Source organism: Hypanus sabinus, chromosome 13, assembly GCF_030144855.1.
Source record: "Hypanus sabinus isolate sHypSab1 chromosome 13, sHypSab1.hap1, whole genome shotgun sequence".
Classification (NCBI taxonomy): domain Eukaryota; kingdom Metazoa; phylum Chordata; class Chondrichthyes; order Myliobatiformes; family Dasyatidae; genus Hypanus; species Hypanus sabinus.
Window position 1 is genome coordinate 66525630 of NC_082718.1, and position 24823 is coordinate 66550452.

At 48.8% G+C, this 24823-nt stretch overlaps 1 protein-coding gene across 1 annotated transcript in view; it reads left to right on the top strand.

Moving 5' to 3' along the window:
* Positions 1–24823, top strand: part of LOC132403373 (dynein axonemal heavy chain 3-like) — a 990878-nt gene that overhangs the window by 426213 nt on the left and 539842 nt on the right. The window contains exon 41 of the mRNA XM_059986790.1: positions 11360–11536. Within this exon, the coding sequence (XP_059842773.1) occupies positions 11360–11536 (177 nt within the window). The remainder of the gene's footprint in view (positions 1–11359; positions 11537–24823) is intronic.

A 24823-nucleotide genomic window follows, 5' to 3' on the forward strand; every position in this document is an offset into this window, starting at 1 on the left:
TAGGTCTCCAGCTGGGCTCGTGGTTCCTAAATCCCACAAAGTCCACGACTGGGCTCGTGGTTCCCAAATCCCACTAAGTCTCCAGCTGGGCTCGTAGTTCCCAAATCCCACTAAATCCATGACTGGGCTCGTGGGTTCCAAATCCCACTTATTCCACGACTGGGCTCGTGCTTTCCAAAACCCACTAAGTCCACGACTGGGCTCCTAGTTCCCAAACACACTAAGTCTCCAGCTGGGCTTGTAGTTCCCAAATCCTGATAAATCCATGACTGGGCTCATGGTTCCCTAATCGCGCTAAATCTATGACAGGACTCGTGGTTCCCAAATCCCACTAAGTCCACGACTGGGCTCGTAGTTCCCAAATCCCACTAAGTCTCCACAGCTGGGCTCGTGGTTCCCTAATCCCGCTAAATCCACGACAAGACTCGTAGTTCCCAAATCCCACTAAGTCCACGACTGGGCTCGTGGTTCCTAAAGCCCACTAAGTCCACATTTGGGTTCGTGGTTCCCAAATCCCACTAAATCCACGACAGGGCTCGTAGTTCCCAAATCCCACTAAGTCCACGACTGGGCTCGTGGTTCCTAAAGCCCAATAAGTCTCCACAGTTGGGCTCGTAGTTCCCTAATCCCGCTAAATCCATGACTGGGCTCATAGTTCCCAAATCCCACTAAATCTCCAGCTGGGCTCGTAGTTCCCAAATCCCAATAAGTCCATGACTGGGCTCGTGGTTCCCAAATCCCACTAAATCCACAACTGGGCTCGTGGATCCCTAATCCCGCTAAATCCATGACTGAGCTCATAGTTCCCAAATCCCAATAAGTCCATGACTGGGTTCCTAGTTCCCAAATCCCCCTAAGTCTCCACAGCTGGGCGCCTGGGTCCCAAATCCCCCTATGTCTCCACAGCTGGGCTCGTGGTTCCCAAATCCCACTAAGTCTCTACAGCTGGGCTCGTGGCTCTCTAATCCCGCTAAATCCACGACAGGGCTCATAGTTCCCAAATCCCACTAGGTCTCCAGCTGGGCTCGTGATTCCCAAATCCCACTAAATTCATGACTGGGCTCGTGGTTCCCAAACCCCACTAAGTCCACGACAGGGCTCGTGGTTCCCAAATCCCACTAAGTCCACGACTGGGCTCGTGGTTCCCAAATCCCACTAGGTCTCCAGCTGGGCTCGTGATTCCCAAATCCCACTAATTCCACAACTGGGCTCGTAGTTCCCAAATCCCACTAGGGCTCCAGCTGGGCTCGTGGTTCCCTAATCCCGCTAAGTCTCCACAGCTGGGCTCGTGGTTCCCAAATCCCACTAAATCCAGGACTGGGATCGTAGTTCCCAGATCCCGCTAAATCCACAACTGGGCTCGTAGTTCCCAAATCCCACTGAGTCCACGACTGGGCTCATAGTTCCCAAATCCCACTAGGTCTCCAGCTGGGCTCGTGGTTCCCTAATCCCAATAAGTCTCCAGCTGGGATCGTGATTCCCAAATCCCACTAAGTCCACGACTGGGCTCGTGTTTCCCTAATTCCACTAAATCCACGACTGGGCTCGTAGTTCCCAAATCCCACAAAGTCCACGACTGGGCTCGTGGTTCCCAAATCCCACTAAATCCATGACTGTGCTCGTGGTTCTCAAATCCCACTAAATCCATGACTGGGCTCGTGGTTCCATAATCCCGCTAAATCCACGACAGGGCTCGTAGTTCCCAAATCCCACTAGGTCTCCAGCTGGGCTCGTGGTTCCTAAATCCCACAAAGTCCACGACTGGGCTCGTGGTTCCCAAATCCCACTAAGTCTCCAGCTGGGCTCGTAGTTCCCAAATCCCACTAAATCCATGACTGGGCTCGTGGGTTCCAAATCCCACTTATTCCACGACTGGGCTCGTGCTTTCCAAAACCCACTAAGTCCACGACTGGGCTCCTAGTTCCCAAATCCCACTAAGTCTCCACTGCTGGGCTCGTGGTTCCCAAATCCCACTAAGTCTTCACAGCTGGGCTCGTGGTTCTCTAATCCCGCTAAATCCACGACAGGGCTCATAGTTCCCAAATCCACAAGGTCGCCAGCTGGGCTCGTTGTACCCAAATCCCACTAAATCCACGACTGGGTTTGTGGTTCCCAAATCCCACAAGGTCGCCAGCTGGGCTCGTTGTACCCAAATCCCACTAAATCCACGACTAAGCTCGTAGTTCCCAAATCCCACAAGGTCGCCAGCTGGGCTCGTAGTTCCCAAATCCCACTAAATCCACGACTGGGCTCGTAGTTCCCAAATCCCACTGGGTCTCCAGCTGGGCTCGTAGTTCCAAATCCCACTAAGTCCACGACTGGGCTCGTGGTTCCCAAATCCCAATAAGTCCACGACTGGGCTCGTGGTTCCCAAATCCCAATAAGTCCACGACTGGGCTCGTGGTTCCCAAATCCCACTAAATCCATGACTGGGCTCGTGGTTCTCAAATCCCACTAAATCCATGACTGGGCTCGTGGTTCCATAATCCCGCTAAATCCACGACAGGGCTCGTAGTTCCCAAATCCCACTAGGTCTCCAGCTGGGCTCGTGGTTCCTAAATCCCACAAAGTCCACGACTGGGCTCGTAGTTCCCAAATCCCACTAAGTCTTCACAGCTGGGCTCGTGGTTCTCTAATCCCGCTAAATCCACGACAGGGCTCATAGTTCCCAAATCCCACAAGGTCGCCAGCTGGGCTCGTTCTACCCAAATCCCACTAAATCCACGACTGGGTTTGTGGTTCCCAAATCCCACAAGGTCGCCAGCTGGGCTCGTTGTACCCAAATCCCACTAAATCCACGACTGGGCTCGTAGTTCCCAAATCCCACAAGGTCGCCAGCTGGGCTCGTGGTTCCCTAATTCCACTAAATCCACAACTGGGCTCGTAGTTCCGAAATCCCACTGGGTCTCCAGCTGGGCTCGTAGTTCCAAATCCCACTAAGTCCACAACTGGGCTCGTGGTTCCCAAATCCCAATAAGTCCACGACTGGGCTCGTGGTTCCCAAATCCCAATAAGTCCACGACTGGGCTCGTGGTTCCCAAATCCCAATAAATCCATGACTGGGCTCGTGGTTCTCAAATCCCACTAAATCCATGACTGGGCTCGTGGTTCCATAATCCCGCTAAATCCACGACAGGGCTCGTAGTTCCCAAATCCCACTAGGTCTCCAGCTGGGCTCGTGGTTCCCAAATCCCACTAAGTCTCCAGCTGGGCTCGTAGTTCCCAAATCCCACTAAATCCATGACTGGGCTCGTGGGTTCCAAATCCCACTTATTCCACGACTGGGCTCGTGCTTTCCAAAACCCACTAAGTCCACGACTGGGCTCGTGGTTCCTAAATCCCACTTATTCCACGTCTGGGCTCGTGATTTCCAAATCCCACTAAGTCCACGACTGGGCTCCCAGTTCCCAAATCCCACTAAGTCTCCACTGCTGGGCTCGTGGTTCCTAAATCCCACTAAGTCCACGACTGTGCTCGTGGTTCCTCTATCCCGCTAAATCCACAACTGGGCTCGTAGTTCCCAAATCCCACTAAGTCCATGACTGGGCTCGTAGTTCCCAAATCCCACTAGGTCTCCAGCTGGGCTCGTGGTTCCCTAATCCCAAAAAGTCTTCACAGCTGGGCTCATGGTTCCCAAATCCCACTAAATCCACAACTGGGTTCGTAGTTCCCAAATCCCACTAAGTCTCCAGCTGGGCTTGTAGTTCCCAAATCCCGCTAAATCCACAACTGGGCTCATAGTTCCCAAATCCCACTAGGTCTCCAGCTGGGCTCGTTGTTCCCTAATCCCGAAAAGTCTTCACAGCTGGGCTCGTGGTTCCCTAATCCCGCTAAATCCACAACTGGGCTCGTAGTTCCCAAATCCCCCCAGGGCTCCAGCTGGGCTCATGGTTCCCTAATCACACTAAGTCTCCACAGCTGGGCTCGTGGTTCCCAAATCCCACTAAGTCTCCACAGTTGGGCTCATAGTTCCCTAATCCCGCTAAATCCACGACTGGGCTCGTAGTTCCCAAATCCCGTAAAATCCTCGACTGGGCTTGTGGTTCCCAAATCCCTCTAGGGCTCCAGCTGAGCTCGTGTTTCCCTAATCCCACTAAGTCTTCTCAGCTGGGCTCGTGGTTCCCAAATCCCGCTAAATCCACAACTGGGCTCGTAGTTCCCAAATCCCCCCAGGGCTCCAGCTGGGCTCATGGTTCCCTAATCACACTAAGTCTCCACAGCTGGGCTCGTGGTTCCCAAATCCCACTAAGTCTCCACAGTTGGGCTCATAGTTCCCTAATCCCGCTAAATCCACTACTGGGCTCGTAGTTCCCAAATCCCGTAAAATCCTCGACTGGGCTTGTGTTTCCCAAATCCCTCTAGGGCTCCAGCTGAGCTCGTGTTTCCCTAATCCCACTAAGTCTTCACAGCTGGGCTCGTGGTTCCCTAATCCCGCTAAATCCACAACTGGGCTCGTAGTTCCCAAATCCCCCCAGGGCTCCCTAATCACACTAAGTCTCCACAGCTGGGCTCGTGGTTCCCAAATCCCACTAAGTCTCCACAGTTGGGCTCATAGTTCCCTAATCCCGCTAAATCCACGACTGGGCTCGTAGTTCCCAAATCCCGTAAAATCCTCGACTGGGCTTGTGGTTCCCAAATCCCTCTAGGGCTCCAGCTGAGCTTGTGTTTCCCTAATCCCACTAAGTCTTCTCAGCTGGGCTCGTGGTTCCCAAATCCCACTAAGTCTTCACAGCTGGGCTCGTGGTTCTCTAATCCCGCTAAATCCACGACAGGGCTCATAGTTCCCAAATCCCACAAGGCCGCCAGCTGGGCTCGTTCTACCCAAATCCCACTAAATCCACGACTGGGTTTGTGGTTCCCAAATCCCACAAGGTCGCCAGCTGGGCTCGTTGTACCCAAATCCCACTAAATCCACGACTGGGCTCGTAGTTCCCAAATCCCACAAGGTCGCCAGCTGGGCTCGTGGTTCCCTAATTCCACTAAATCCACAACTGGGCTCGTAGTTCCGAAATCCCACTGGGTCTCCAGCTGGGCTCGTAGTTCCAAATCCCACTAAGTCCACAACTGGGCTCGTGGTTCCCAAATCCCAATAAGTCCACGACTGGGCTCGTGGTTCCCAAATCCCAATAAGTCCACGACTGGGCTCGTGGTTCCCAAATCCCACTAAATCCATGACTGGGCTCGTGGTTCTCAAATCCCACTATATCCATGACTGGGCTCGTGGTTCCATAATCCCGCTAAATCCACGACAGGGCTCGTAGTTCCCAAATCCCACTAGGTCTCCAGCTGGGCTCGTGGTTCCCAAATCCCACTAAGTCTCCAGCTGGGCTCGTAGTTCCCAAATCCCACTAAATCCATGACTGGGCTCGTGGGTTCCAAATCCCACTTATTCCACGACTGGGCTCGTGCTTTCCAAAACCCACTAAGTCCACGACTGGGCTCGTGGTTCCTAAATCCCACTTATTCCACGTCTGGGCTCGTGATTTCCAAATCCCACTAAGTCCACGACTGGGCTCCCAGTTCCCAAATCCCACTAAGTCTCCACTGCTGGGCTCGTGGTTCCTAAATCCCACTAAGTCCACGACTGTGCTCGTGGTTCCTCTATCCCGCTAAATCCACAACTGGGCTCGTAGTTCCCAAATCCCACTAAGTCCATGACTGGGCTCGTAGTTCCCAAATCCCACTAGGTCTCCAGCTGGGCTCGTGGTTCCCTAATCCCAAAAAGTCTTCACAGCTGGGCTCATGGTTCCCAAATCCCACTAAATCCACAACTGGGTTCGTAGTTCCCAAATCCCACTAAGTCTCCAGCTGGGCTTGTAGTTCCCAAATCCCGCTAAATCCACAACTGGGCTCATAGTTCCCAAATCCCACTAGGTCTCCAGCTGGGCTCGTTGTTCCCTAATCCCGAAAAGTCTTCACAGCTGGGCTCGTGGTTCCCTAATCCCGCTAAATCCACAACTGGGCTCGTAGTTCCCAAATCCCCCCCGGGCTCCAGCTGGGCTCATGGTTCCCTAATCACACTAAGTCTCCACAGCTGGGCTCGTGGTTCCCAAATCCCACTAAGTCTCCACAGTTGGGCTCATAGTTCCCTAATCCCGCTAAATCCACGACTGGGCTCGTAGTTCCCAAATCCCGTAAAATCCTCGACTGGGCTTGTGGTTCCCAAATCCCTCTAGGGCTCCAGCTGAGCTCGTGTTTCCCTAATCCCACTAAGTCTTCTCAGCTGGGCTCGTGGTTCCCAAATCCCGCTAAATCCACAACTGGGCTCGTAGTTCCCAAATCCCCCCAGGGCTCCAGCTGGGCTCATGGTTCCCTAATCACACTAAGTCTCCACAGCTGGGCTCGTGGTTCCCAAATCCCACTAAGTCTCCACAGTTGGGCTCATAGTTCCCTAATCCCGCTAAATCCACGACTGGGCTCGTAGTTCCCAAATCCCGTAAAATCCTCGACTGGGCTTGTGTTTCCCAAATCCCTCTAGGGCTCCAGCTGAGCTCGTGTTTCCCTAATCCCACTAAGTCTTCACAGCTGGGCTCGTGGTTCCCTAATCCCGCTAAATCCACAACTGGGCTCGTAGTTCCCAAATCCCCCCAGGGCTCCAGCTGGGCTCATGGTTCCCTAATCACACTAAGTCTCCACAGCTGGGCTCGTGGTTCCCAAATCCCACTAAGTCTCCACAGTTGGGCTCATAGTTCCCTAATCCCGCTAAATCCACGACTGGGCTCGTAGTTCCCAAATCCCGTAAAATCCTCGACTGGGCTTGTGGTTCCCAAATCCCTCTAGGGCTCCAGCTGAGCTCGTGTTTCCCTAATCCCACTAAGTCTTCTCAGCTGGGCTCGTGGTTCCCAAATCCCACTAAGTCTCCATAGTTGGGCTCGTAGTTCCCTAATCCCGCTAAATCCATGACTGGGCTCATAGTTCCCAAATCCCACTAAATCTCCAGCTGGGCTCGTAGTTCCCAAATCCCAATAAGTCCATGACTGGGCTCGTGGTTCCCAAATCCCACTAAATCCACAACTGGGCTCGTGGATCCCTAATCCCGCTAAATCCAAGACTGAGCTCGTAGTTCCCAAATCCCAATAAGTCCATGACTGGGTTCCTAGTTCCCAAATCCCCCTAAGTCTCCACAGCTGGGCGCCTGGGTCCCAAATCCCCCTATGACTCCACAGCTGGGCTCGTGGTTCCCAAATCCCACTAAGTCTCTGCAGCTGGGCTCGTGGTTCTCTAATCACACTAAATCCACGACAGGGCTCATAGTTCCCAAATCCCACTAGGTCTCCAGCTGGGCTCGTGATTCCCAAATCCCACTAAATTCATGACTGGGCTCGTGGTTCCCCAATCCCACTAAATCCACGACTGGGCTCATAGTTCCCAAATCCCACTAGGTCTCCAGCTGGGCTCGTAGTTCCCAAATCCCACTAGGTCTCCAGCTGGGCTCATAGTTCCCAAACCCCACTAAGTCCACGACAGGGCTCGTGGTTCCCAAATCCCACTAAGTCCACGACTGGGCTCGTGGTTCCCAAATCCCACTAGGTCTCCAGCTGGGCTCGTGATTCCCAAATCCCACTATGTCCACTGCTGGGCTCGTGGTTCCCTAATTCCACTAAATCCACGACTGGGCTCGTAGTTCCCAAATCCCACTGGGTCTCCAGCTGGGCTCGTAGTTCCAAATCCCACAAAGTCCACGACTGGGCTTGTGGTTCCCAAATCCCACTAAGTCCACGACTGGGCTCGTGGTTCCCAAATCCCACTAAATCCAGGACTGGGATCGTAGTTCCCAGATCCCGCTAAATCCACGACTGGGCTCGTGGTTCCCAAATCCCACTAAGTCCACGACTGGGCTCGTGGTTCCTAAATCCCACTAAGTCCACGACTGTGCTCGTGGTTCCACTATCCCGCTAAATCCCCAACTGGGCTCGTAGTTCCCAAATCCCACTAAGTCCATGACTGGGCTCATAGTTCCCAAATCCCACTAGGTCTCCAGCTGGGCTCGTGGTTCCCTAATCCCAAAAAGTCTTCACAGCTGGGCTCATGGTTCCCAAATCCCACTAAATCCACAACTGGGCTCGTAGTTCCCAAATCCCACTAAGTCTCCAGCTGGGCTTGTAGTTCCCAAATCCCGCTAAATCCACAACTGGGCTCATAGTTCCCAAATCCCACTAGGTCTCCAGCTGGGCTCATTGTTCCCTAATCCCGAAAAGTCTTCACAGCTGGGCTCGTGGTTCCCTAATCCCGCTAAATCCACAACTGGGCTCGTAGTTCCCAAATCCCCCCAGGGCTCCAGCTGGGCTCGTGGTTCCCTAATCACACTAAGTCTCCACAGCTGGGCTCGTGGTTCCCAAATCCCACTAAGTCTCCACAGTTGGGCTCATAGTTCCCTAATCCCGCTAAATCCTCGACTGGGCTCGCAGTTCCCAAATCCCACTAAGTCTCCAGCTGGGCTTGTAGTTCCCAAATCCCAATAAATCCATGACTGGGCTCGTGGTTCCCTAATCGCGCTAAATCTACGACGGGACTCGTGGTTCCCAAATCCCACTAAGTCCACGACTGGGCTCGTAGTTCCCAAATCCCATTAAGTCTCCACAGCTGGGCTCGTGGTTCCCTAATCCCGCTAAATCCACGACAGGACTCGTAGTTCCCAAATCCCACTAAGTCCACAGCTGGGCTCGTGGTTCCCAAATCCCACTAAATCCACGACTGGGCTCGTAGTTCCCAACTCCCTCTAGGGCTCCAGCTGAGCTCGTGTTTCCCTAATCCCACTAAGTCTTCACAGCTGGGCTCGTAGTTCCCTAATCCTGCTAAATCCATGACTGGGCTCATAGTTCCCAAATCCCACTAAATCTCCAGCTGGGCTTGTAGTTCCCAAATCCCAATAAGTCCACGACTGGGCTCGTGGTTCCCAAATCCCACTAAATCCACAACTGGGCTCGTGGATCCCTAATCCCGCTAAATCCACGACTGAGCTCGTAGTTCCCAAATCCCAATAAGTCTCCACAGCTGGGCTCCTGGGTCCCAAATCCCACTAAGTCTCTGCAGCTGGGCTCGTGGTTCTCTAATCCCGCTAAATCCATGACTGGGCTCGTGGTTCCCCAATCCCACTAAATCCATGACTGGGCTCGTAGTTCCCAAATCCCACTAGGTCTCCAGCTGGGCTCATTGTTCCCTAATCCCGAAAAGTCTTCACAGCTGGGCTCGTGGTTCCCTAATCCCGCTAAATCCACAACTGGGCTCGTAGTTCCCAAATCCCCCCAGGGCTCCAGCTGGGCTCGTGGTTCCCTAATCACACTAAGTCTCCACAGCTGGGCTCGTGGTTCCCAAATCCCACTAAGTCTCCACAGTTGGGCTCATAGTTCCCTAATCCCGCTAAATCCTCGACTGGGCTCGCAGTTCCCAAATCCCACTAAGTCTCCAGCTGGGCTTGTAGTTCCCAAATCCCAATAAATCCATGACTGGGCTCGTGGTTCCCTAATCGCGCTAAATCTACGACGGGACTCGTGGTTCCCAAATCCCACTAAGTCCACGACTGGGCTCGTAGTTCCCAAATCCCATTAAGTCTCCACAGCTGGGCTCGTGGTTCCCAAATCCCACTAAATCCACGACTGGGCTCGTAGTTCCCAACTCCCTCTAGGGCTCCAGCTGAGCTCGTGTTTCCCTAATCCCACTAAGTCTTCACAGCTGGGCTCGTAGTTCCCTAATCCTGCTAAATCCATGACTGGGCTCATAGTTCCCAAATCCCACTAAATCTCCAGCTGGGCTTGTAGTTCCCAAATCCCAATAAGTCCACGACTGGGCTCGTGGTTCCCAAATCCCACTAAATCCACAACTGGGCTCGTGGATCCCTAATCCCGCTAAATCCACGACTGAGCTCGTAGTTCCCAAATCCCAATAAGTCTCCACAGCTGGGCTCCTGGGTCCCAAATCCCACTAAGTCTCTGCAGCTGGGCTCGTGGTTCTCTAATCCCGCTAAATCCATGACTGGGCTCGTAGTTCCCAAATCCCACTATGTCTCCAGCTGGGCTCGTAGTTCCCAAATCCCACTAAGTCCATGACAGGGTCGTGGTTCCCAAACCCCACTAAGTCCACGACAGGGCTCGTGGTTCCCAAATCCCACTAAGTCCACGACTGGGCTCGTGGTTCCCTAATCGCACTAAGTCCACGACTGGGCTCCTAGTTCCCAAATCCCACTAAGTCTCCACTGCTGGGCTCGTGGTTCCTAAATCCCATGAAGTCCACAACTGGGCTCATGGTTCCCAAATCCCACTAAATCCATGACTGGGCTCGTGGGTTCCAAATCCCACTTATTCCACGACTGGGCTCGTGCTTTCCAAAACCCACTAAGTCTTCACAGCTGGGCTCGTGGTTCTCTAATCCCGCTAAATCCACGACAGGGCTCATAGTTCCCAAATCCCACTAAATCCACAACTGGGCTCGTGGATCCCTAATCCCGCTAAATCCACGACTGAGCTCGTAGTTCCCAAATCCCAATAAGTCCATGACTGGGTTCCTAGTTCCCAAATCCCCCTAAGTCTCCACAGCTGGGCTCCTGGGTCCCAAATCCCACTAAGTCTCTGCAGCTGGGCTCGTGGTTCTCTAATCCCGCTAAATCCACGACAGGGCTCATAGTTCCCAAATCCCACTGAATCCATGACTGGGCTTGTGGTTCCCCAATCCCACTAAATCCATGACTGGGCTCGTAGTTCCCAAATCCCACTAGGTCTCCAGCTGGGCTCGTAGTTCCCAAATCCCACTAAGTCCATGACAGGGCTCGTGGTTCCCAAACCCCACTAAGTCCACGACAGGGTTCGTGGTTCCCAAATCCCACTAAGTCCACGACTGGGCTCGTGGTTCCCAAATCCCACTAAGTCTCCAGCTGGGCTCGTGGTTCCCAAATCCCACTAAGTCCACGACTGGGCTCGTGGTTCCCAAATCCCACTAGGTCTCCAGCTGGGTTCGTGATTCCCAAATCCCACTAAATCCATGACTGGGCTCGTGGTTCCCCAATCCCACTAAGTCCACGACAGGGCTCGTGGTTCCCTAATTCCACTAAATCCACGACTGGGCTCCTAGTTCCCAAATCCCACTAAGTCCACGACTGGGCTCGTAGTTCCCAAATCCCAATAAGTCCACGACTGGGCTCGTGGTTCCCTAATCCCACTAAGTCCATGACTGGGCTCGTGTTTCCCAAACTCGCTAAATCCACGACAGGGCTCGTAGTTCCCAAATCCCACTAGGTCTCCAGCTGGGCTCGAGGTTCCCGAATCCCACTACGTCTACGACTGGGCTCATGGTTCCCAAATCCCGCTGTCCGTGGCTGGGCTCGTCTTTCTGGACAATTGTATTGAATTTGCTTTCTCCCCCTCAGAACGTGGTGCAGAGACAGTTCAGGGAGAAAATCAACAACATGTTCCACCACGTGGGTATCGCAAGAGACATCAGTGATGATGACATGCGCCTTCTCTTCTTCGGTGATTACATGGCCAGGAATGGCAGCGGAGAGAGGTTCTATGATGAAATCACAGACATGGCTGAGCTGCAGAATGTAAGCTTAAGGATGACAGCATCGTAACCCCACCCTGCTCTATCTCCTCTATATTCCCCTAAAGTCAGAAAGTATGATCGCACAGAAAGAGGTCTTTCAGCCCAACCAGTCCATGCTAAACTGGTCTTCTGCCTAGTCCCACCTACCTGCACCTGCACCATAGCCCTCTGTACCTCTCTCAGTCCTGGACCTATTCAAACTTCTCCTAGGTGTTAAAACTGAAACCACATCCTCCACTTCCCCGGGTAGCTCATTCCACACACTCAACAACTCTGAGTGCAGGTTTTACCTCAAGTTCCCCTTAAATATTTCACTTGTCACCTAAGCAGGAGAGGTATCAATAAGATTGAAAGAGTACAGAGAAAATTTACAAGGATGTTGCCAGGTATGAGGACCTGAGTTTTAGGGAAAGGTCAAATAGGTTAGGACTTCTTCTCTGGAACGTGGAAGAATGTCCATAAGATCATGAGACACAGGAGCAGAATTAGGCCATTCAGCCCATCAAGTCTGCTCCACCATTCCGTCATGGCTGATTTATCATCCCTCTCAACCCCATTCTCCTGCCTTCTCCCCTAATCTTTGACACCTGACTAACAAAAAAACTATCAACCTCTGCTTTAAATGCACTCAATGACTTGGCCTCCACAGCCACCTTAGCAATCAGTCCCACGCATTCGTCACCTTCTGACTAAAATTCCTTCTCATCTCTGCCACGATGCAGTTTGCAGCGGCTGCTCCAGAGTTAATATCTGTTACTTGTCAAGCAGGGTACCATGCACAATCATAATCTGATGAAAAATGGACGTGGGAGCACAGAAGAACATCCGGAAATCTCCAAGAAGGCCTTCTCCATTGCTACTGCTGTTGTGAGGTCCGGGTCTCTGCTGGGAACAATGGGCCCCCAGTCCTCGGGGTTGAGTTGCTGGTGGCCGGTGGCGGGGACGTCGTAGTGCGCTCAGCAGAGAATGGTACTCAGAGAGGCTGTGCCGGAGGAGATGGTGGGAGGCTCGGAGATTCGACGGACTGAGAGTTAGGGCACTTTTACTGTGTGCTGCGTCTGCGAGGCTGGGTCCAGCCTTGGAAGTCCATAGCAGGGGTATTCCCTTCTGCCGCCTGCGTGGGATGACGAGTCTATCAGAACCCTGAGGACTTGTGAAAACTGTATGATAGTTTCTTTTGAACTTATAGTCTTTTAATATTTTTGGACTATTTTTACTGTGCCCATGGTCTGTTTTTTATCAATAATGGTATTATTGTTGTAACTATGTGATTTTGTGTAGGTCTTGTAGCTTTAGTTATTGGTTTGTTGGGTGGTAGAATTGGTCTCCTGACTTGTTGTGTCTGGGTAGTCTTGTGTTGTCTGGTGGGATTGAAGCTCCTTTCCGGGGAACGCGCTAAGATGGTAGCGTGATATTAATACGCATCAGCCTCTCTGGACTCTGGATTTGGGGATTGCCAAACGTTATGTGGATTTTCTGGTGTAGTCTGTTTTGTCGTGAGCTTTTGTGATATCATCCTGGAGGAAAGTTGTCTCATTTTTTAACTGCATTGAAGTTGTGGTTTCTAAATGACAATAAACTGAAATTCAATTCAGTTCTGAATGGACATCCTTCTATTCTGATGCTGTACTCTCTGGTCCTAGATTTACCCACTCTAGGAAATATCCTCTGGACATCCACTTCAAGATATGATAGGTTTCAATGAGATCCCCCCTCATTCCTCTAAACTCCAGTGAGTACAAATCCAGAGCCATCAAACATTCAACATGCATTAACCCTTTCATTCCCAAAATCATTTTCATGAACCTCCTCTGGACCCTCTCCAATGCCAGCATATATTTTCTTAAATAAGGGGACCAAAACTGCTCACAATACTCAGTGTTGTCTGACCAATGCCTTATAACCATATAACAATTACAGCATGGAAACAGGCCATCTTGGCCCTTCTAGTCCATGCTGAACGCTTACTCTCACCTAGTCCCACCGATCTGCACTCAGCCCATAACCCTCCATTCCTCTCCTGTCCATATACCTATCCAATTTTACTTTAAATGACAATATCGAACCTGCCTCTACCACTTCTACTGGAAGCTCATTCCACACAGCTACCACTCCCTGAGTACAGAAGTTCCTCCTCATGTTACTCCTAAACTTTTGCCCCTTAAATCTCAACTCATGTCCTCTTGTTTGAATCTCCCCTACTCTCAATGGAAAAAGCCTATCCACGTCAACTCTATCTATCCGCCTCATAACTTCAAATGCCTCTATCAAGTCCCCCCTCACCCTTCTATGCTCCAAAGAATAAAGACCTAACTTGTTCAACCTTTCTCTGTAACTTAGGTGCTGAAACCCAGGTAACATTCTAGTAAATCTTCTCTGTACTCTCTATTTTGTTGACATCTTTCCTATAACTCAGTAACCAGAACTGTACACAATACTCCAAATTTGGCCTTACCAATGCCTTGTACAATTTTAACATTACATCCCAACTCCTATACTCAACGCTCTGATTTATGAAGGCCAGCATACCAAAAGCTTTCTTCACCACCCTATCCACATGAGATTCCACCTTCAGGGAACTATGCGTCATTATTCCTAGATCACTCTATTCTACTGCATTCTTCAATTCCCTAGCATTTACATGTATGTCCTATTTTGATTATTCCTACCAAAATGTAGCACCTCACACTTATCAGCATTAAACTCCATCTGCCATCTTTCAGCCCATTCTTCTAACTGGCCTAAATCTCTCTGCAAGCTTTGAAAACCTACTTCATTATCTACAACACCACCGATCTTAGTATCACCTGCATACTTATTAATCCAATTTATTAATATTTCTGTCAGAGCCCATGCTATTTCTACACTAAATTCCCTCAAGGTCCTAGGGAATATCCTGTCAGGATCTGGAGATTTATCCACTTTTATATTCCTTAAAAGCGCCAATACTTCCTCCTCTTTAATTATCATAGTTTCCATAACCTCCCTACTTATTAATCCAACTTATTAATCCAATCATTAATGTATATGACAAACAACATCGGACCCGATATAGATCCCTGAGGCACACCACTAGTCACTTACCTCCAACCTGACAAAGTTATCCACCACTACTCTCTGGCATCTCCCATCTAGCCACTGTTGAATCCATTTTACTACTTCAATATTAATATCTAATGATTGAACCTTCCTAACTAACCTTCCATGTGGAACCTTGTCAAAGGCCTTACTGAAGTTCATATAGACAACATCCACTGCTTTACCCTCATCAACTTTCCTAGTAACAACTTCAAAAAATTCAATAAAATTGGTCAAACATGACCTTCCACACACAAATCCATGTTGACTGTTCCTAATCAGACCCTGTCTATCCAGATAATTATATATATCATCTCTAAGAATACTTCCCATTAATTTACCCACCACTGACATCAAATTTACAGGCCAATAATTGCTAGGTTTACTCTTCGAACCCTTTTTAAACAATGGAACCACATGAATAATATGCCAATCCTCCAACACCATCCCCATTTCTAATGACATTTGAAATAGTTCTGTCAGAGCCCATGCTATTTCTACACTAAATTCTCTCAAGGTCCTAGGGAATATCCTGTCAGGATCTGGAGATTTATCCACTTTTATATTCCTTAAAAGCGCCAGTACTTCCTCCTCTTTAATCATCATAGTTTCCATAACTTCCCTACTTGTTTCCCTTACCTTACTCAATTCAATATCCTTCTCCTTAGTGAATACCAAAGAAAAGAAATTGTTCAAAATCTCCCCCCATCTCTTTTGGCTCCACACATAGCTGTCCACTCTGATTCTCTAAGGGACCAATTTTATCGCTCACTATCCTTTTGCTATTAGTATAACTGTAGAAACCCTTTGGATTTATTTTCACCTTACTTGCAAAGCAACCTCATATCTTCTTTTAGCTTTTCTAATTACTTCCTTAAGATTCTTCTTACATTCTTTATATTCCTCGCGCACCTCATTTACTCCATGCTGCCTATATTTATTGCAGATGTCTCTCTTTTTCTGAACCAAGTTTCCAATATCCCTTGAAAACCATGGCTCTCTCAAACTTTTAACCTTTCCTTTCAACCTAACGGGAACATAAGGATCCTGTACCCTCAAAATTTTACCTTTAAATTACCTTCATTTCTCTATTACATCCTTCCCATAAAACATTGTCCCAATCCACTCCTTCTAAATCCTTTCGCATCTCCTCAAAGTTAGCCTTTCTCCAATCAAAAATCTCAACCCTGGGTCCAGTCCTATTCTTCTCCATAATTATATTGAAACTAATGGCGTTGTGATCACTGGATTCGAAGTGCTCCCCAACACATACCTCCGTCACCTGACCTATCTCAATCCCTAACAGGAGATCCAACACTGCCCCTTCTCTAGTCAGTACCTCTATGTATTGCTGCAAAAAACTATCCTGCATACATTTTACAAACTCCAAACCATCCAGCCCTTTTACAATATGGCCTTTCCATTCTATGTGTGGAAAATTAAAATCTCCCACAATCACAACCCTGTGTTTCCTACAAATATCTGCTATCTCCTTGCAAATTTGCTCCTCCAATTCTTGCTCCCCATTAGGTGGTCTGTAAGTGTTTTACACATTTCCCATTCCTCAATTTCACCCAAACAGTCTCCCTAGATGAGCCGTCTAATCTATCCTGCCAGAGCATCACTGTAATATTTTCTCTGACAAGCAATTCAACACCTCCCCCTCTTGTTCCTCTGATTCTATCACACCTGAAGCAACGAAATCCAGGAATATTTAGTTGACAATCACACCCCTCCTGCAACCATGTTTCACTAATAGCTACAACATCATATTTCCAGGTATCAATCCATGCTCTAAGCTCATCCACCTTTCTTACATGCTCCTAGCATTAAAATAAATGTATTTAAGAACTTCTCCACCTCTTACTCTCTATTTATCACTAACAGTGCAAACGACTTTACTATCTTCATTTTCTTCCTTCTCCCATACATCTGTCCCTTCACTCTGGTTCCCCTCCACACCCCCGTATCTAGTTTAAATCCACTGGAGCCTCTCTAGCAAACCTATCTGCAAGAATATTTGTCCCCCTCCAGTTCTGATGTAAACCGTCCCACCGGAACAGGTCCAACCTTCCCTGGAAAACTGCCCAAGTATCTATAAATCTGAAGCCCTCCCTCCTGCAGCATGTCTTCAGCCATGTGTTGATCTGCGCTATCTTACTAGTTCTAAACCCGCCTGCACGTAGTACTGGTAGCAATCCTGAGATTGCTATCCTGGAGGTCCTGTCCTTTAACTTGGTGCCTAACTCCCTAAACTCACCTTTCAGGACCTCCTCACTCTTCCTACCACGTCATTAGTCCCTACATGGACCACGATATCCAGCTGCTCACCCTCCCTCTTGAGAATACCAAGAACTCGATCCGAGATATCGCAGACCCTGGGACCAAGGAGGCAACAGACCATCCGGGATTCTCAATCTCTCCAATAACATTACTTGGCAAGATCCTTCTGTCACGATGGAAACAGAAACAAGTTTATACATAGGAATTCCAACGGAATATTGGAATTGACGAATCCTTGACGAATCACTCTGACGAACGAATCTCATGGCCAAGGTCAGCTGCCCTCACTCTGCCAGGTCCATGTTTGTGTGGTCGAGACGTGCTGTCACCCCAGGTTCAGATATAGCCCAAGTGCGGAGTGAAGGACACTGAAGAAGGTCAATAGTTTACAGACTTTAATGCGAACAATGTTAAAGGGAAAAGAAAACAATAAACGCCAGGGCAAACAGGGCCGTTAGCTAAAACACTCAAATGGAAGACGAAGCCTATACTGCGGCTGAAAAGAACAACTAAGAATAAAATGAATACCACTAGTCTGCAGAATCAGTTGACTCGACAGTCCAATTTCTTAGGGAAGGCAGAATGCAGACAGGCAGCAAAGCATTGCCATGTCCAAGTCAGCAAGTACTACAACGGAATGAATGGAGTTAAATACTATCACAATGAAATAATAATTAACTGACACATGCATATTCACCTCAATTGCTGTATTTACTGTGCTGCTGAGTCCATGCTTGTGACAAATACCATGGGCTCTTGATTAGCAGCCTCGTGTGTGGCACCTTGTCAAATGACTTCTGAAAATACAAGTAAACATCCATTGACTCTCCTTTGTCTATTCTGCCTGTTACTTCCTCCAAGAATTTGTCAGGGAAGATTTCTCCGTAAGGAAACCATGCTGACTTTAGCCATATTTTATCATGCGCCTCCAAGTACTCTGAAACCTCATCCTTAATTATGGACTACATAATCTTTCCAACCACTGAAGTCAGGCTAACTGGTCTATAATTTCCTTCATTCTGCCTCCTTCCCTTCTTAAAGAGTGGAGTAATAATTGCAATTTTTCAGTCCTCCAGAACCATTCCAGAATCTAGTGATTCTTGAAAGATCTTTAATAATGCCTCCACAATCTCTTCAGCCACCTCTTTCAGAACCCTGGGGTGTAGTCCATCTGGTCCACATATCAACCTTCAATTTCCCAAGCACCTTCTCTCTAGTAATAGCAACTACACTCATTCTGTCTCCTGACACTCTCAACTACCTGGCATATCTCTAATGAAGACTGATACAAAATACTTGTTAAGTTCCTCTGCCATTTCTTTGTCCCAATTACTACCTCTCCAGTGTCATTTTCCTGATGTCCAATATCCACTCTCGTCTCGCTTTAGCTCTTTATATTTCTGAAAAAAAACCTTTGTTAGGTGCTAAATTAGAGGGCAGGACCTCCAGGGTTGTGATCTTGGTGATCTCCCGTGCCTCGTGCTTATGAGGCCACAGCTAGGAAGATTATAGTTTAAAATGTGGCTAAGGAATTGGTGTAGGAGAGAGGGCATAAGATTCTTGGATCACTGTGCTCTCTTCCAGGGAAGGTGAGAACTGTACAGAAGGGACCGTGTTCCCCTGAACTGGAAGGGGACTAATATCCTAGTGGGAAGCTTTGTTAATGCTGCACAGTGGGTTTTAAACTAGAGTTGCAGGGGGTTGGCAACCAGAGTGCCAGAACAGTTAGTGGAGGGTTTAAGGAGGCAAATGTTGGTAAGACCTCAGATAAAGTTAGAAATCAAAAGGTACACCTAGTGTCCTGAGCTGCCTGCATTTCAATGCAAAAAGTATTGGAGAAAGGGTGGATAATAGTGCTGAAGATGAGGTAGCTAGATTACAAACAGAGGTGATGTGTATTGTGGAAAGGCTGTTGACAGGGCAAAATTGCAGTCAACAGGATGAGTTACAACATAAAAGGTGGACAGATTCAAAAAGCATTGAAGGTGTTGTATTTGAATGCATGCAGTATGTGGAACAAGGTAGATGAACTTGCAGCACAGTTACAGATTGGCAGGTATGATGTTGTAGGCATCACTGAGTCATGGCTGAAAGAAGATTATTGCTGGGAGCTTAATGTCCAAGGATACACATTGTATCAAAAGGACAGGCAGGAAGGCAGAGGGGGCAGTGGTGCTCTGTCGGTAAAAAATGTAATCAAATCATTAGAAAGAGATGACATGGGGTCAGAAGGTGTTGAATCATTGTGGATAGATCTAAGGAACTGCAAGAGTTAAAAGACCCTGATGGGAGTTTTATACAGAGTCCCAAACAGTAGTTAGGATGTGGTCCACAAATTACAACGGGAAATAGAAAATACATGCCAAAAGGGCAATGTTACAATAGTCATGGGAGATTTCAATATGCAGGTAGATAGATCAAGAAAATCAGATTGGTGCTGGATTACAGGAAAGGGGATTTCTGGAGTGCCTACGAGGTGGCTTTTTAGAGCAGCTCATGGTTGAGCCCACTAGGGGATCAGTTATTCTGGACTGGTGTTGTGTAATGAACCAAAATTGATTAGAGGGCTTAAGGTAAAGAACCCTTAGGGGAAAGTGATCAACATCTGCCTCCTCAACCTCTCCACTAACTGTTTTGCCCCTCTGGTTTCCATCCCCCTGCAACTCTGGTTTAAACCCCTCCAGTTCAGGTGCAAACTGTCCCTTCTGTACAGGTCCCACCTTCCCTGGAAGAGAGCCCAATGATCCAAAAATTTTATGCCCTTCCTCCTGCTCCAACTCCTTAGCCACGTGTTAAACTGTATAACCTTCCTAGTTCTGGCCTCACTTCTGGCGTCATCAAAGATGCCCTCACCCGCATCTCCTCCACCTCCCACACTTCAGCCCTCACCCATCCTCCCGTCACAACAACAGGGACAGGGTTCCCCTTGTCCTCACCTACCACCCCACCAGCCTCCAGATCCAACACATTATCCTCCGCAACTTCCGCCACCTTCAACAGGACCCCACCACCCAGCACATCATTCCCTCCCTACCCCTCTCAGCTTTTCACAGGGATCGTTCCCTCCATGACTACCTGGTCCACACGTCCCTCCCCACAGAACTCCCACCTGGCACTTATCCCTGCAAGCGCAAATGCTACACCTGTCCCCACACCTCCCCCCCACTTACCACCATTCCGGGCTTCCAGGTGAGGCAACACTTCACCTGTGAGTCTGCTGGAGTCATCTATTGCATCCGGTGCTCCCGATGCGGCCTCCTCTACATCGGCAAGATCCGACGCAGATTGGGGGACACAGATTGTCTGTCACAATAGACAGGACCTCCCGGTTGCCACTCACTTCAACTCTGCCTCTCATTCCCATCTAGATATGTCCATACATGGCCTCCTCTACTGCCATGATGAGGCCAAACTCAGGTTGGAGGAACAACACCTCATCTACCGTCTGGGTAGCCTCCAGCCTGGTGGTATGAACATTGAATTCTCCAATTTCCGGTAATTCCCTCCTCCTCCTCCTTCCCCTATCCCAGGTCCCTCTCTGCCTCTCTCCCCTTTCAACTTTCTGCTGCTTTATCTCTACAGTTCTTTCATGCTTATCCCCTCCCCCTCCCCCTTTATCTTTCCTCTGATTGGTTTTCCACCTGGCGCCTCTAGCCCTTCCCCCTCTCCTATCTCTATTACTGGGCTACGGCCCTCTCTTCCCCCCCCCCCCATTCCTGATGGAAGGGTCTCAACCTGAAACATTGGCTACTCTTTTCTCACAGATGCTGCCTGACCTGCTGAGTTCTTCCAGCGTTGTGTACATATTCTTTGATCCACAGCATCTGCAGTTGTATTTTTGTGTATGGACACAGGGGTATTCTGGACTGGCTACTTAACCTCTTTTGCCATCCTGCCTATCAGACAGTTTCCTGTGTCAAGCACCTTGGATGTAACTACCTCCCCATATGTCTTATCTATCGCCCCTTCAGCTTCCTGAATGATCCAGAGCTCATCCAGTATCAGCTCCAACACCTTAATACCGATTGTTAGAAGCTGCAGCTGGATGCACTTCTTGCAGCTGTTGTCATCAGGAGCACTGGAGGTCTCCCTGCCTTCCCACATCCCACAAGAGGAGCATTCAACTATCCTGCCTGGCATCTCCACTGTTCTGACTGAGCAGATATAAAGGAGGGATGAAAAAAACCTTACCTCAAGCTTTTCTTCTCTTTACTTCCTCTGACTGAAGCCTCCAAGAGCTAAAGCCTCAAGTTGACCACTCTCACTCTGTCCCCTGAGAAGGCAGCTGCTAAAACAATGGCCACTGTGCCTTCCTTTAAAGCACCCTCCCTAATCAATCTCAAACACTGATTGGTCACTGTCAAATCTGTAAAATTCACTCTAGCAACCCACGACTGCCTTGTGTACTCGGGCAGCGAACCTGATTGAAAATCCCCTCCTCCCAAATGTTCGATGTCTGGATTGGCTGCTGGTCAAAGTGCTTTTGAAGTTGAATGAGGGGAGATTTCTTTTCCAATATTTTTATTACTTTCTACATAGACAAATACAGAGTACAGAAAGTGTATAACATTATATCTTTTCATAATAGCAATTACATTACCCCATATTCATATAAGCTAAACAATAGTTATATTGAACTATACTAATTTATTACAAAAGAAAAAGAAATCTAACCTCTACCAAGACCGAAGCTGGTCATTAAGGAGAAAAGAAGGTAAATGTCTTCTTATATAATAAAAATTAATAATAGACAACTTTAGATTTTAATAACAATTTGAAGGTTTTGAAAATAATTCAGAAAAGGTCCCCACAATGTTTGAAAGTCTTGACGAGATTCAGAAATTGAAGAACGAATCTTCTCTACATCTAAACATGACATAACGTCGTATAACCATTGAGCATGAGTCGGAGGAAGAACATCTTTCCATTTAAACAAAAGCATCCTCCTAGCTATAAGAGAGCTAAAGGCCAAAATATCTAAATCAGATGCCTTCAACTTAATATCTTGTCCTGCAACAATACTGAATAGGGCCGTCAGGGGTTAAGTCAAGTCAAGTCATTTTTATTGTCATTTCAACCATAACTGCTGGTACAGTGTACAGTGAAAACGAGACAACGTTTTTCACCACGTAACAAAAACAACACAGAGAAAGCTACACTAGAATACAGACCTACACTGGACTGCATAGAGTGCACAAAAACAGTGCAGGCATTACAATAAATAATAAACAGGACAGTAGGGCAAGGTGTCAGTCCAGGCTTCGGGTATTGAGGAGTCTGATAGCTTGGGGGAAGAAACTGTTACATAGTCTGGTTGTGAGAGCCCAAATGCTTCAGAGCCTTTTCCCATGGCAGGAGGGAGAAGAGATTGTTTGAGGGGTGCATGAGGTCCTTCATAATGCTGTTTCCTTTGCGGATGCAGCGTGTAGTGTAAATGTCCGTGATGGCGGGAAGAGAGACCCCAATGATCTTCTCAGCTGACCTCACTATCTGCTGCAGGGTCTTGCGATCCAAGATGGTGCAATTTCCGAACCAGGAAGTGATGCAGCTGCTCAGGATGCTCTCAATACAACCCCTGTAGAATGTGATGAGGATGGGGGGTGGGAGATGGACTTTCCTCAGCCTTCGCAAAAAGTAGAGATGCTGCTGGGCTTTCTTTGCTATGGAGCTGGTGTTGAGGGACCAGGTGAGATTCTCCGTCAGGTGAACACCAAGAAATTTGGTGCTGTTTACGATCTCTACTGAGGAGCCATCGATGTTCAGCGGGGAGTGGTCGCTCCGTGCCCTCCTGAAGTCAACAACTATCTCTTTTGTTTTGTTCACATTAAGAGACAGGTTGTTGGCTCTGCACCAGTCTGTTAGCCGCTGCACCTCCTCTCTGTATGCTGACTCGTCGTTCTTGCTGATGAGACCCACCACGGTCGTGTCATCGGCGAACTTGATGATATGGTTTGAGCTGTGTGTTGCTGCACAATTGTGAGTCAGCACAGTGAACAGCAGTGGACTGAGCACGCAACCCTGGGGAGCCCCCGTGCTCAGTGTGATGGTGTTGGAAATGCTGCTCCTGATCCAGACTGACTGAGGTCTCCCAGTCAGGAAGTCTAGGATCCAGTTACAGAGGGAGGTGTTCAGGCCCAATAGGCTCAGCTTTCCAATCAGTTAGGCTTAAAAATTACTTTAAAAAGAAAGGAAAAAGTTTGAAAAACCTCCTTCCAATATTTTTCAAGATTCGGACAAGTCCAAAACATATAGATTAATGAAGCTTCTCCATTATTACATCCGTCACAGTAGAGAGATACAAAAATACAACTGCAGATGCTGTGGATCAAAGAATACGTACACAACGCTGGAAGAACTCAGCAGGTCAGGCAGCATCCGTGAGAAAAGAGTAGCCGACGTTTCGGGCCGAAACCCTTCATCAGGAATGGGGGGGAAGAGAGGGCCGAAGCCCAGTAATAGAGATAGGGGAGGGGGTAGGGCCTAGAGCTGCCAGGTGGAAAACCAATCAGAGGAAAGATAAAGGGGGAGGGGAGGGGATAAGCATGAAAGAACTGTAGAGATAAAGAAGCAGAAAGTTGAAAGGGGAGAGAGGCAGAGAGGGACCTGAGATAGGGGAAGGGGGAGGGGGAGGAAATGACAGGAAATTGGAGAATTCAATGTTCATACCACCAGGCTGGAGGCTACCCAGACGGTAGATGAGGTGTTGCTCCTCCAACCTGAGTTTGGCCTCATCATGGCAGTAGAGGAGGCCATGTATGGACATATCTAGATGGGAATGAGAGGCAGAGTTGAAGTGGGTGGCAACCGGGTGGTCCTGTCTATTGTGATGGATGGAGCGTAGGTGCCCGATCTGCGTCAGGTCTCGCCGATGTGGAGGAGTCCTCACCAGGAGCACCGGATGCAATAGACGACTCCAGCAGACTCGCAGGTGAAGTGTTGCCTCACCTGGAAGGACTGTCTGGGGCCCGGAATGGTGATAAGGGGGAGGTGTGGGGACAGGTGTAGCATTTGCGCTTGCAGGGATAAGTGCCAGGTGGGAGTTCTGTGGGGAGGGATGTGTGGGCCAGGTAGTCACGGAGGGAATGATTCCTGCGAAAAGCTGAGAGGTGTAGGGAGAGAAATATGTGCTTGGTGGTCCTGTTGAAGGTGGTGGAAGTTGCGGAGAATAATATGCTGGATACGGAGGCTGGTGGGGTGGTAGGTGAGGACAAGGGGAACTCTGTCCCTGTTGTGGTGAAGTGGAGGAGATGCGGGTGAGGGCATCTTTGATGACGCCAGAAGGGAAACCACGATCCTGAAAGAAAGAGGACATTTGAGAAGTCCTGGAATGAAAAGCCTCATCCTGGGAGCAAATGTGGCAGAGACGGAGGAACAGGGAATAGACAGGACCTCCCGTTTGCCACCCACTTCAACTCTGCCTCTCATTCCCATCTAGATAAGTCCATACATGGCCTCCTCTACTGCCATGATGAGGCCAAACTCAGGTTGGAGGAGCAACACCTCATCTACCGTCTGGGTAGCCTCCAGCCTGGTGGTATGAACATTGAATTCTCCAATTTCCGGTAATTCCCTCCCCCTCCCCCTTCCCCTATCCCAGGTCCCTCTCTGCCTCTCTCCCCTTTCAACTTTCTGCTTCTTTATCTCTACAGTTCTTTCATGCTTATCCCCTCCCCTCCTCCTTTGTCTTTCCTCTGATTGGTTTTCCACCAGCACCTCTAGGCCCTAACCCCCTCCCCTATCTCAATTACAGGGCTTCGGCCCTCTCTTCCCCCCCTCCAATTCCTGATGAAGGGTCTCAGCCTGAAACGTTGGCTACTCTTTTCTCACGGATGCTGCCTGAGCTACTGAGTTCTTCCAGCGTTGTGTATGTACAGTAGAGAGATTTATCTGAATAAAAACGAGATAGCTTATCTTTAGCCATATGAGC